This window comes from Anticarsia gemmatalis, chromosome 14 (assembly GCF_050436995.1).
Source record: "Anticarsia gemmatalis isolate Benzon Research Colony breed Stoneville strain chromosome 14, ilAntGemm2 primary, whole genome shotgun sequence".
Lineage (NCBI taxonomy): Eukaryota > Metazoa > Arthropoda > Insecta > Lepidoptera > Erebidae > Anticarsia > Anticarsia gemmatalis.
Window position 1 is genome coordinate 11,726,897 of NC_134758.1, and position 14,557 is coordinate 11,741,453.

At 35.1% G+C, this 14,557-nt stretch overlaps 1 protein-coding gene across 4 annotated transcripts in view; it reads right to left on the minus strand.

Annotated features, from left to right (window-relative positions):
• LOC142978232 (netrin-1-like) overlaps positions 1-14,557 on the minus strand; it is a 179,428-nt gene that overhangs the window by 9,536 nt on the left and 155,335 nt on the right. For all 4 annotated transcript variants that reach the window (XM_076122578.1, XM_076122577.1, XM_076122580.1 and 1 more), the window contains exon 2: positions 4,984-5,172. In XM_076122578.1, the coding sequence (XP_075978693.1) occupies positions 4,984-5,172 (189 nt within the window). The remainder of the gene's footprint in view (positions 1-4,983; positions 5,173-14,557) is intronic.

The following is a 14,557-nucleotide window of genomic DNA, read 5'->3' on the forward strand; positions in this document are numbered from 1 at the left end:
AGGATTAGGGAAAGAGCTTTTCTAGGTCGAATTGTAGGAGCTGTTTTTAGGTAAGTATAATTACAATACGGCTTTGGTTATCTGGTCCCCGTTACTAAGGTGGGACGGGTATTAAATTAAGAAACTAGTATCCATTTGGAAACATTGCCATATTAAAAAAGAATTAAAACCGTATTTCTAACTTGATATCTGTCTTGGCACGAATACAGACTGTAGTTTCATATTAAGTACGTGTTAATTAAGCCTATAAGGCAAATGAGTATAGGCACTAGGTTTTTTTTCAATCAATTTATCTTTATAATTATAGCAGTATAGCTCTTATAATGACTTCTTGACCACTTTAATAACTCTCTTTAATAAAAAAACATAACTATTTCATTGTTTTTTTAAGAAGATGTAGAGCAAGAACAAAATCTTTAACAATAACAGTACAAAATACCAAGTAAAGTTATTTTTATTTCAAGAAAACTTTTAAGGCGATTGCAGTGCTCCCCTATTTACACGCTGTTTACGCTTTATACTATTAAAGTTAAATGCGGAACATAAAGGCAATTATTAACATTTCCTTTGCTAATTAATAAGCATATTGCAGAACTTAGGACCTACTAAGTCGACGAAATCATTCTAACTTAGACTTTAAATAATATACTATATAATAATTATAAATTTAATGTAATTTATTATAATATTTTTCTTATTAGAGGTTTGTTTTACTATGAAGAATTACTGCTTTATTTTCTAGCGCTGTCGACTATCTATAAACTTTTTACGCGATGGATTATGTTTTTAGGACTTTAATTATATTACTTGAATTTAAAACTGGTCATTTTAGTAAATTCATAAAATATCTTGTTTCTAGTTTGTTGATAAAATGCTTGTTCTAGGAACTAATTTAGGTATAAAAGGTGTACAATTTCAACACACTGCATATTTTCCGTCTGTCCAAGCATTAATCTAAGTACATTTAACTAAAACATTAATCAAGCACTAACGCAAGCAAAGGCACGATTTCTTAAGAATATTCGACATTAACAAGAGAGCTGTTTAATAGTTAAATCTATGTAGTAAATTCATTTATACTTGAAAGCTTAAGCAATGTACAGACATGAGCAAAAATACGTACACACTATCGCTTTTCTAATCGTACTTTATCATTATAAAACAAAGCTGCTGGCCACGTCCGTCTGTTAGCGATAATCTTAAAATGTATGGTTTCATGCGGTTTTAACTAATAGATAATGCAATTCCTAAGGGTGGTTGTAATATATTATTATAAAAGGTTAGCTCGAAGCAACCCCAGCAAAGCCAGGACGGATCGCTACTATTATTGAATGAAAATATCAGTTTAATTTAATATAATTATCCAAGGATGGGGCAATTGCTTAGAAGTTATAGAGTTATAATCTATAGTTTCATTGATAAAAATGATGTTGTAAATGCAAAAATATGTACATACTGTACATATTTTTGCTTAGAACTGTACCTTTGGTTTGTGTTTCAGTAAATTTATTGTAAAGTTGGCAATTTAATTACATTTCTAATTACTTTTGTGTCGCAGGATTTTGTGAAATATGGCCTGATTATACTCGTAGATTACGGTAAGGTTTGAAGTGGTTGATCATTATCTTGATCATTTTGGACCCTAGATAAAACCTTATTAAGTTTGAGTGAACTAAATGTATGTGTTTTTATATTTGTAACTAAATTCTATTTTAGATACAAGTTTGTTTCTTGTTTTGGTGACACCTTTGTATGAACTAACATTAATATCATTGTGTGAATATTCCTTGATAAATACTTAACTTTTAAATTAGCCACCTTTCTTTAACGATATAATTTAAAAAATATATATAAATTTTATAATATTCTTTCATGCATCACTAGAATTAGCAAAGTTTGGCGATTAAAGATATATCTTTCCTTACACAATTAAATTAAAAATTTAACCTTACTTGAGTCGCTCAGGAATTCAGAAATGAGAATAAGTACGATAGCGATACCAACCAGCTTTAATTTTTTTTGCTATTAATTAAGCCTTACGATTTTATCACTATGTTAAAGGATTATCCTTCTTATTCATAAAAATATATGAAGTAATGAAAGGCTTATAAAGTCTTTTGTTTCTTTCACTCCTCAGCGAAATGAAAAAGAGAAAACATATTATAGTAGCTTTTTAACTAAAATAGGTTTATAGTGTGTTTATGAATAAGAGGGTATGTAGAAAAGACAAATCACTAAACCAAAATTCAATCACCAAAACTTGTTTCGTACACATTTTCATTTCAGTGTAATCTTGTCCCGCAGTTCATACTCGATTATGAGAAAAGAAGAAAGGCCAGCGTGTCCCATTTTATAGAGGTCGAGGGCCTCTCGTAATATAGCAGGGAATTTGAGAGAATTCTCATCGAAATAATGTTAGCAATCGAATTGTGTGTGTATCGGAGTTCACGAAATGTTGCCGTTGACACAAAATTGTTTACGCTGTGGTATTTTTTTGGGATTAAAGTGGATAAAGTTTTTGTGTATTGTTTGTTTGTGTGTGTGTTATTGTAAACTGTAATACTATTGGTTAAAGTTGGTTCAGTGTGTTGTGAAAATATGACATTATTTTCTCGGTAATTTTGGAAGTGTACTATAGAGGTAGATTTTATATGTAAAACTTGCTGAAACGATAGGCATTCTGGAAGACATTGTTGTAGGAGAATTACGGGAGAAGAGGTTATTAACAATATGCTGATAAAACCGACAAAATTCGATGCTTAATAAGGGTAATTTTTGGAGCTGAACATAATGGTCAAAGCCCTCACCACTACCACTGACTACACCGGGTGTAGTATGTCACGACCGAAACAATTGTTTTCAATTCCTACCGTATTTGTATATAACCGTAACGAACTGGACAAACAAATAAAAAACAATTGGTCGAATCGTTGCAGTTCTAACCCTATTGCCGTCCAAGCTATAACGGTAACCAGGAAAACTCGAAATCATTTTCAATCGACCGCGAAGTCGTCAACCCTCGGCCGTCATTTCGTCACCCCATCTCCATACTGAATCTCACCACAATCAGCGAAATGCTTAACGTCCTCGTCAAATAAAAGCAAAGGGTCTCGGAAGGCCAATTGGGGGCAAAGGGGCAACGAGGGTAACTCGATTTCGACTTTTATGTGAAAACTATTGTTGGTCACAATAAGATCGCCACCTTTTCGCGTGAAAAGTCGGGACATGACCACTGTACATTTATTTTAAGGCTTGCAGACTGTACCAAAACTCCAAAGAAACATTTGAATATCACAGTTTCACACGCCGCGCTGGTAGCATCCCATAGATTAGAAACGAGGATATTCCAAACATCAGCCACATAACTAAATACTTAAAAAAAAATGGTCGTAAATAATGTACAATGCAAGCAGAGCACAGTGCTGTAGTAGTCAAATGTGAGTGTTTTGGTACCAGTGTATGACACGTGAATCAGATGAATTTCAAGAAAAAATATAGGCATAGTCGAACCCGGTAGCTTACACTATCTGTAGCTCGAATCTCTACCAAGATCGGCTAGCTATCTATAACGCCTCTAACGGTCGCAGTAGGAATTATTTTGGCAATACATTATAAATGTCAAACTTTCGATACTCGACAGTACCGATTGTAGAGAATCGCGCTACTGCAGTCAAAGTCAAGACTGTCCTCAAAAACCTTGTCGGGTGGTAACCACGGTTCGTCTTAAACGTTTTACGATCGACGCCTACTTGGTTTTCGATTTCCATTTATATATCTTCTTGAAAATAGGTTGGTTTGTTTGGTCATTCGTTTGTTACTCCCTTGGGTAGATGTGTAAAGTTAATATTGAGCAAGTCCCTTGGTGAAAATTGGCAAGATTTTCATGTACGTAGTTGTTTTGTTTGGATATTGTGTTATAAAGTTTTATAAGTTTTGCGTAGTTTCCAAATGTGTTGCCATTCTATCGAGTTCTTTCTTCATTTTTAAATGATATTCTGTGGACAAACAGAATTACTCCCCGATTTAATTATACTACATAATTCATAATTCCCTCCAGCAATCGGCTTTAAAATACCGCCTTCATTTTAATGAACTGGCATATATCATAATACTATATTAAAGTTACTTTCGCCTAAAGATACACGTTCTACCACAAGGCTTAGATTTTACAACAGTAGTTTTAAAAACAGTTTTTCGACAATCAACTTTTAAACGTTTTCATTTTATTAGATAAGCTTGATTTCTAATAACCCTTTTGTTAAGCAAAAGGCCTCTTTTAGTTTTCTCGTCCTTTCGATAACCAAAAACTATTCTTAAACTCAAATATTTAAAACCTTTTGTGCTCATATTTAATTAATACAACATAAAAATCATTACCATAAAAACCAATGTAGGTATATTTGTACACATCGTTATCAAACGATCAGTATCAGCGATGTTTGCGTTTAAAACAGGTGTTACAGTTTATCACCTCGTAATTTATTCCTTATCTTAACTTAACCTGTCACTTGAGCAAATAAAACGACTTGCTTTTAAGTTTAAGTCAAAGTTTTATGTTTGGTTTGTGTTAGAGCTTTAATATTGTGGATTAAGTTACTTTAAAGATTGGATAGGTTGGCGAGAATCTTATTTAATAGATGCCTGATTGACGGTGTTAAGTTAGACTATGAAAATACTAAATCTATCAGAACGATTAGTTGGAAATAGGTGTTGGTGGACTTTGGACTAGTATATATGAGTCTCCTCACGGAAACCTAGTTGTTAGGCCTGGATTCTGTCTAATAACTGGTTTTTCTTTGCTTTATATCGCTTTTATAGCTGAAAGGCACAAGGCTAAGTAGTAATAAAATAGTCTATCTTCTGTTATTTGCTAACTAACCAAATTATGATTTGTAATGCCCGTCGTTTTCCCTTATTAATACGCACGCCTTCAAATAATCAGAATTTACGCATCTTAAATTAAGTTAGTAGTTAAATACTCACGTTTACAAGCCTTCTTATGCGTGATAGGTTTGGTAGGATCTCTGTAGTAACCCTCCCGGCAGTAATGGCAGTGTCTGCCGGCGGTGTAGTGGCGACATTTGAGGCAGACCCCTCCACTGGCGCGGCCTGACAGCTTGTAGAGTTCCATGTTGAACCGGCAGCGACGCGCGTGCCCGTTGCAGTTGCATTCTGTTGAAGAAGATGAATAATGAGTAAGGGAAATGTAGTATAATGTGTAAAGAGAACACTTTCAGTGGTGTTTAAGATTTGCGCTTTTGACTAGAAGTTAAATAAACACAAGGAGCTGGTGCATTTTGAATTCCCTTTCAAACTATATAGTTGCTTCTGTACTTGTCAATTGATAAATGGCTAAAATTACTTGTAAAGGTCTTGTAAACTCTTTTATGTTTTATTTTGCTATACAATACATAAAGCTTGTAATTTATTAGAATTGGACTTTACGTTCCCGTATAGATATTTTCCTTTATACCACAATTTTTTGAACGCAGAAAAACAGCAGCACATTCTGAAGTTACGTAGATATAAAAAAAAACAAGCGACATAGAAAATGGGGTAATGCTGACTCAAAATTAATTTCTTCTTTACAGAGCAATGTATATATTTATATTTTCTATCTATCTACCTTCCATCTACCAAACTGCACTATCCAATCCTACAAACTTAATTCTAACAAATAAACCTATACTACCGAGGGTCGGATGAGCATCGGAGAGAGACGTATGTAGTCATTAAGCCTCACAATCTGTAGTGGCAAATGCACCTCGATTACTTACAACAACTGTGGAGCTATTTATTTTATTTAGCTAGTTATTTATTGCAGTTATTACGACACGACGCGAATAATGAAGGTAATTTCTTTTGGCTGCTTGGATTTTTTGTGGGGAACGAGATCTTTAGTTAAGATAAATATGTATTTTGTTTTATCTGCGAAAGACTTGCGATAGTCGTAAAGTAATTTATTAACTACATGTAAAGTTTTATCGACTTTAAAGATTATTTTTTTAATTGACGGGTAACTATGTGTCTGAAATACAATGATTTCTGAGTTTAGGAAAAAATATCTAGCAGAGTCACTGAGAGAAGTAATAATAAAGTATAGGAATTCTAAGTAGATTTTGGTCGATAACTTTGAGGCATAATTATGGCAGTCTCGGTTATTAGAAAAGATCTACCATTTCTTGATGTTACGGCGAACAATCGGCCCTTAGATGTTTTTGATAGGAAGAACAAAACGTTTTTGTAACGGGCTAGAATTGGCTTTATGGTATCTTAATTTTGTTTTGATAAATGTTGCATAACGGGTAATTTCACACAATAACAGTGATATAAAAAAAATGGTCTCGTATTTTATTTGTCATCAAAACCAGTTTCTACCACTTTTGAACGACATGATAATTCTCGTCTAATATTTTATCATTTCGAAATACGATTCCGCAATTTCCACATTGTATTGTAAAATAAAATTTGATTGATGAACAGAATCACTTTACATTTTTCTTTCATACCATGAAAAAACAAACGCCCACAGACCACAACAAAAGGTGCCATAACTAATAGAGTGTAATAAAAAACTAGAATTTATGTCATCTGTCAGTTGGCTGTCATGGCTGACATACAAATCACCCGGTACAAAGGGATGGTGAATATTTTTGTAACAACGCCATCTGTTGATCGTAATAGCAAACATTCAACAGATCGTGGTCGATGACAGGTTTATGGCGGGGCGGCGCAGGCGCAATGTAAGTTATGATCATTTTAGAGATTTGTGGTTTATTGTTTGGGGAAAGTTAAACTAGAATTATGATATATTAAGGGTATGAAATGCTTTTAGAATGTTATGATTGCATTTGCAAATAGCCTACAAGTAAAAAAAGGTAACGTATTTTCTATGCCAGAAAATCCAATCGTTTTTTAAATAATTACTATATCAAATTAAAATTCAATTAAACATAAAGTATACCTGGCATTATTTTTAAAGTAACTCAATGGAGGGATGCGGCATCTATGTGTTTAGAAGAAATTTTCTTAAAGTACCATAGACTCACCAATATTGGCCACGTCTTTCCAAATTAGCTTTATTTACACATCACCAAACTCCAACCCCATGAAGGGTCATCAATCAGGGAAATTACCTCTTTCCTTCACATAGGGTTTCTGACCACGAAAATAAACATCTCCCGGAAATTAGAGTCAGCGGAAAAACACGAACTAATCCGAACATAGCCGAGTGGTTTGAAGCTCTTGATTGAGGCACGTATCAGCCAATAAGAAAGCTTCGAGTAAATTAATTAGGCCGGCTCCACATGTTGGTCCCAACACTTGTACCAACGTTAGACTGCAAACTCGGTGAGGCGTACACGTTGGCTAATAAATTAGTTATGTACCCATAACTTTTAAACTCTCGCGTTGCATGTCTGTCTGTCTAACACATAGTTACCCGTCAATAAAAAAATAAATCTTTAAAGTCTTCAGTCAGCCTGCGACCACGGCGAGTGCAACCTGCGCCGAAACGTTAGGCATTTTAATGTAAAATGCGTGTTCGCGTTAATTCCCGTATTCTATTATACATTAGTTATGTACCGTCAGATCGCGAGTGTTGGTGCAGAATCCTTTGATGAAACTGACACGAGCCGGCCAACTACCAACACCCCAACGTTGGGACCATTTTCTCTCAGACCCATCTCATCAGACCCCTCATGTTGGAAGAATAGCGTTGGGGCCAACGTGTGGAGCCGGCGTAAGAAAGCTTCGAGTAAATTAATTAGAGTTACTGATTGGCGTCCGGTCGGGCACGTGACGCGTCCGGACCACGTGCGGGCCGCGGACGTGATCGCAACGTTTCCGATTCGCTTGAACACTGAATGAATGAATGGAGATTCATTGATCGTGGTTTTTTGAGTGAAAGGTAGTGTGATGTTAATTATTGCTTTTTTTTGTATTTTTTGTTGGTGAAATGGGGTCGGTGTTTCGTCTAAGTGAATGAACTCTAATTTTGTTTTTTTTTTATTAAATTGCTTTTAAGTAATTTTATTTGAAACCTCATGGTTTAATAATTAGATTAAGGTTGAAATACATTTGTCGAAAAATATTGTACTTTATAGGCACAAGGTTTTGTAGATTAACAATAACTAAAAAAGACACTATTATTACTACACAAATGTGTGTTATTTCAAATTATCATTACCACAATATTAAGAAACATACCCTCATAATGTATCTAACTCTGACAATATAAAAGATAAAAAATATCGTTAAGGTGCTACAATACCACAGACAGACACGAACCCAAGAAACATCCCTTATCATTTTCAACCGTAAGTTAAAAATAACTTTCCTGCAATACCTATTTGAAGACCACTTCCCAACTAAAACAATTTTCCTCGCAAATTCTCCTTGAAACATCTATAAATAGATCTAACTCCATCAAATTCCTTGCAAAGTACTTCAGATCACAATGTAGCGAAATTAAATTATCGTCTGCAAGGGTGCCAACCTCGCAGCTATTAAGCCGATATGTCTGTGGGATTAATCGAATTAATAAAGTCGTTATCGCGAGTAAGTTGGCACCCCTGTCTCGAGGTAACTCTGTTATGTGCTGCCAACATGGATGCGATCATATAAATTGCTTTAATATGTACTGTTAAGCTCTTTAGTGATTTATGGAGCGTTGCGTTATATTAACTTAATTTTGTGATATTGTTAGTGTAATGGGATTGTTAGCTTAAAGTTATAGTATGTATAGTATCTTATTTTAGTTTCATAATGAGATTCTATGAAATTTTAAATCAAATTAGTCTTTATACATGCGAAAGTCAATCTGCTAGTCTGTTTTTCAAGCTATCACGAGTAAGCTGCTGAACTTATTTTGATGAAATAAAGCATGGATTTAGTAAAAGGTCCAAGTTCAAACATAGGCAACGTTTTTCAAAAATCTACCCACAAAATTATACTTCTACAAAAATCTGTTTGAAAAAAATATAGCAAAAATATTTTTCACAAGTTGAAGCTGAAAATTGATGGTTGATTTACTAAGATCGTTAGTTGCACAAAAGAAGGATGTCTGTCGTGCGCGGGCGGGGCCGCGTGATTTATGTAGTATCTGTAATGACGCGAGTATGTGCAGATTGTGCACACTGCTGGTGACAGGAAGAAAACATTACTGAAAGTTGTTTCTTATTTAATTTATGTATGTATGTTTAAGATATTAGAAACAATTTTATATTGTTGTAAAACTGGATTGCGATCGCGGCTTTCCATGGCTTTCTTCCCTGAAAAATTTAAAGCTTATGTCTGGTGTCTAAAACTATCTTCATCTTATAAAAATGGTTATATTGGATTAGCAGCAGTAGTAGCTCGTGGGTTAGTTTACAACAGCCGCGCGGATCAATCTCTGAGTTTAAGCTACGCTTGCAGAGGTTTTTCTGTGGATGGGTGACCATCTTATAAATATGGAGTTCCTCCGTGTTTCGTAAGCACTGTTATCGACTGTGAAAGATGTTTGATAATAACAGCCGGGCCCACAATTTAGCGGCGTAACCACTAAAAAGTGTGGTTGATGAGGAACCTTGAGACCTAAGAACACACTAGTGCCCCTATATTTGCACCCCAATTAAGACTACCTGAAGAGGTTTTAAGGCACTACCCTTCATAACACTACACCAAAGATTCACCTATCAAAATGAAACGTCATCAAAACACGCAATAAAATTCGTGAAAATTATAAAAAAATCATCTCTCAATCGGTCGTTATCGTTCAATTTGGTCGGTCATTACTCATGACCGACATGACCGACGTTGATTGACAAACGACCCGACTGTCACTCATAGCTGTGCCGTTAACGCGCCTATAATCCGACGATCACTGAAAATTTAATTGGGATTTAACTACTTTTCCTGATTTTTTTTTCAGGATTGAAAAAGTTTTGATCTAGTAACTGAAAAAAAAAATCTTACTTAAGGAATATATTTGCAGGCATTATTTATAATATATCTTTCAATACAAATATTATAGCGCTGTTTTTCAAATATATCCTGACAATAACACATGTTTATGTCGAAAAAAGCGCTTAAAGCAGGAATAATGGTGTAAATTTAGCTATTTTGCTGAAATACTAAGTGTTTCTTGACGAGGACGTGTTTCACGACAATTTTGTATGAACATAACTTTTAAACTCTCGCGTTGCATGTTTAATGTATAATAGAATACGGGAATTAACGCGAACACGCATTTTACCTTAAAATGCCTAACGTTTCGGCGCAGGTTGCACTCGCCGTGGTCCCAGGCAGACTGGAGCAGCGATGACAGGACTTCGTGTATATGAGGCGGACGAATGTCCATCCACCCTCATATTTTGATTGTAGTGTGTGGTGGCGGTTGGAAAAATCAAAATATGAGGGTGGATGGACATTCGTCCGCCTCATATACACGAAGTCCTGTCATCCTGCCTGGGACCACGGCGAGTGCAACCTGCGCCGAAACGTTAGGCATTTTAAGGTAAAATGCGTGTTCGCGTGAATTCCCGTATTCTATTATACAATTTTGTATGAAAGTCTTGAACAGAAGCTTGTACTTATAATATAGTTCTTCAAATCACAGTTAGTAAGTAACTGAACGTTTTTATTACCCACCCTTAAGCCAATTGCGTCACAATAAACCGCCTAAAACCCTTAATTCTAACCACTACTTTACACTAGAAATAGACCCATCAAGCACAAATTCTTGTTCCATCCCTAAAACAAGTTTTGAAAACTACACCCTACTCGAATGTGTAATTCGAAAGTTTGGGTGTATCATGTTAGGACCGTGTAAAACTTGGATAACATGAGTGTCTGATCTGAACTAAGCATGTCGGGAACATTTCAGACTGAGACGAACAGATCTTGTTAATTAAGTGAGTATGTAGTAATACAATTTGGTAGTAGACTAGTTGAACCACGCGACGCAGATAGCGTGTATGGTAAGATAAATATTGATTATAAAATAGTGGCATATTAAAATAAAAGCCCATAGGTAATTACATATTTAACTCTCTTCAAAATCGGTTCAATGGCAAAGCCGTGAAAACGTAACGTACAAACAGCCAGATATTGTAACATTAAATACAGTCGCAACGAATGGACTCACAGTCACCATACATAAAGAACCTTTCAGAAAACTTAAAGAATCCCTAAAACCTTGCGATTTCGATAGAGTAATTTCGGGGAAAATTATGACCCATTCTCTCTTATGTGACGCAGGCGAAGTTGCGCGGGTCAGCTAGTGACGAAATATAGGTACTTTTGATTGTCAAAGCCTCTATGTAGCAAAATAATGATCTACATAATGTACATACATGTATACATAAAATCACACCTTCTTCCCATAGGGCTAGGAGAAGCGAGAACAATGATCTAAATAACACTAAAACAAGCTATAGATCTGTCTTAACCTTTAAGAGAGCTTCTACGAACGCTCGTTATAAATGTCACACCAGTATTAAGAAGATAATTTATATTAGTGTTTGTTTGTTTGTGTTCAAGTCTAGACTAGCTATTAGTATGTAAGACCTACCGCGGGGGAAGGATGTAGAGATTGTTTATGGTTAGTGCTGCTGGATTAAATTCTAGGTTTCAAAATGTAGTCTATGGTATTTTGGAGTAGGATTTTTAGAACTTAAGTCGAAAAGGTTTTAGCTTTAATTTTAAGCCTGTTACGTCTAGAGGTGAGGTAGAGACGTACCAAATTAAACTCAAATTTCACCTTTCATATTAGGGATGTGTCGCGGTAGACGAGTCCGTTGCGAAATAGCAGACATACTTACATATAACCAAATCTCTTCAGAATGAATTTAATAAACGCAAGAATTTTGTATCCCACCCGAGAATCGAACGTAGTTATGGAAAACTGCAGTCGCACAATTAATACTATCGCATGAATAAGTATTTTACTAACTCAGACTACGCAGTAGATAAAATAAAATTTATCTTTATAAGATTAGGTATAAATAAATAACACTAACACTTATTATAATTTCATTTTAAAAACTTCGGCTAATGCCATTCGTCTTGACAAATGGCGTCCAAATAAATCGTGTTAGACTTTTATTTTCGTCTAGACTTCACTTTGCATGAAAATATAATAAAACATCTCTTTTTAATACACCTATTTCTTTGAAAGCGTTCGTAACAAAATAACGCAAATATTTATTTCAAAAGCTAGGTAATATGTACCTTTAAGTTCTAACATTACGGTGTTGATTATTTATATGTAGATATTTACACTATCAACTTCTTGTACTTATACAAAATTCACTAATACACTTTATAACAGCTAAAACGAGTTGCTTTAGATTTTTACCCAGAGTTTTCCTTTTTTCTTTACTTTTAAAATAGGTGGTAGATTTCTTAACTGTAACTTTGCTAACCAGAGGTTTAATGCAAAACAATAGGTATATTCATATTCATAAACTAAAATTATAAATGAAGATTGATTTCTTTTTCAAAATTGTAGGTGACTTAAAATCAACTTAAAAAACAAATTACTTCGCCACATGCTAGAGGCACTTGCTCGGTAAGTTTTTCACTCAAATCAATAGTGATTTAATCGGTGCAAAATTGTCTAATTCCAAAATACACACTTCAATCTCGATCAACTTCTCTATAAGACACATCTAACATCAAACATGCACAAACACCAAAAACAAAATGTTGAGTACTAAATCACCGGCTAATTTTCACAAATAGTGCATGTAACGATGCAATACTCTCGGTCGCTGGCGGCTGTCCAAGCTGAGACGGATGGCTCGAGTAATCGCCGGGGCACCCAGTTGGCAACACACCGTTTAGTCATACAACCAGATTAGAGAGATTTATTAATGGTATTGATATTTCGTAATTAGCTTTCATGTGATATGATTTGTTGAATTGCTTCAGAGTGGTGATATAGGCTGCTGTAACTTTAACTTTATACCTACAATTTTGCACGTTTTTTTTTCAATGTGATTCCGTTTTGCCGTACATCATCCTTTCAGTTCAGTAGCGCTATTTTCAACGTCGGTAACTTAAAATGTTTGTTTGTTTTACTGCTATAATCTCAGGAACTACTAGTTCAAGTAGAAAAAAATAATTCATTATTGAAGATAATATTACGCTATAACTACGACTAATAGGAACGGAGCTGCAATAAAAATGGGAAAAAAATCCGTCTGTTCAAATGTTTATACTATCTTTGCATTTGCAGTTTGCACTCTTCTGCAATTATATGCAGTAATTTAATACGAAAGTGAGTGTATAGTTCTCGATAGTTTTCCTACAGATTCAATAGAAATTTTAATGAAATCCTTTCACACACGGCGTAATCTTTGCAAGCTTCCGGAGAGTTCCAATCTACTAGTAATTGAAACATTTTTGTTTTCATTTAACACTTTCATTTAGATCTAGGGTTTGGTTAGTTCATTTAAATGAAAGAGAAATTTAGATCAGTGCTTTGATAATTAACTGTCTCGTATTTTAATTAAATCCTTTCAAAAGTTATATGGTAGCTATCTACCAATATACGGTATAAAAAGGAATGCTAATCATTATTGGTTTGTATGTACATAGATTTTGTTTTAGTGAGTACTTATGCTATGAAAGAGATTTTTACAGGCTTAAAAATTATTACGAATTTTGATCAGACATAATGGTTATCATTAATTTTACCTATTTACTTACCACTTCAAAAATATTTAGGAGAAATAATTCAACCTTATTATAAATATTTAATTAATAGAAGTTAATTATGGTGCCTATTTAGTGCTTGTTCACGTTGGAACTCGCGGGCGCGGTGGCGGTCGCGAGCGCGGGGACGTGGCGATTTGTGTGATGGGCGTTTGGCTCAAACTGGCTCAAACTGGTTGATCTTACTTGACATCGCGAGTGGATCGCGCCCGCCACCGCTAGTTCGACGTGAACACACACGAACATCTTCACTGTCTTGTTTGATATTGGCGCGAGCGCGCCACGCGGGCCGCGCGCGACGCCGCTAGCTCGCCCGCGACTTAGACCGCGCGAACGGTTTGTACGTGAACACTTCGGTACATCGCCATATGTTTGATATTTCGCGACCGCGCCCGCCACCGCGCCCGCGAGTCAACGTGAATGAGCACTTAGGATTAAGTTTAGAAATTATTTAGAGGAACATAACAATACTCCGGCCTTTACAATTTGCGAACTACGTCATAATCAAAAGAATCATAGGAATGGCAAGTGCAAGCGAGAGACTCCGATAAAATTACATGTCTTAGTTCGCCCGTTTGAAATGGCACGAGTATAACATATCTCAATCTTCTTATTACTGTGATGGTTAAGTAAAGTCTAATTACTTTCAAATAAAGCCTCTCTTATTTCCAATACAATATGTCTCAACCCGGAACACATCACACGACGCGGAAGTATTTAACTCACTATGAGTAAACTAGAACAGTTTCAAACAATATCATCTTAAGTCCAGGAGACAATATCTAGTGTTCAAACCGCAACGGTATCATCCATTGTTTTATAAAACTTAAGTGAAACACACAAGCAGCGCGTTTAA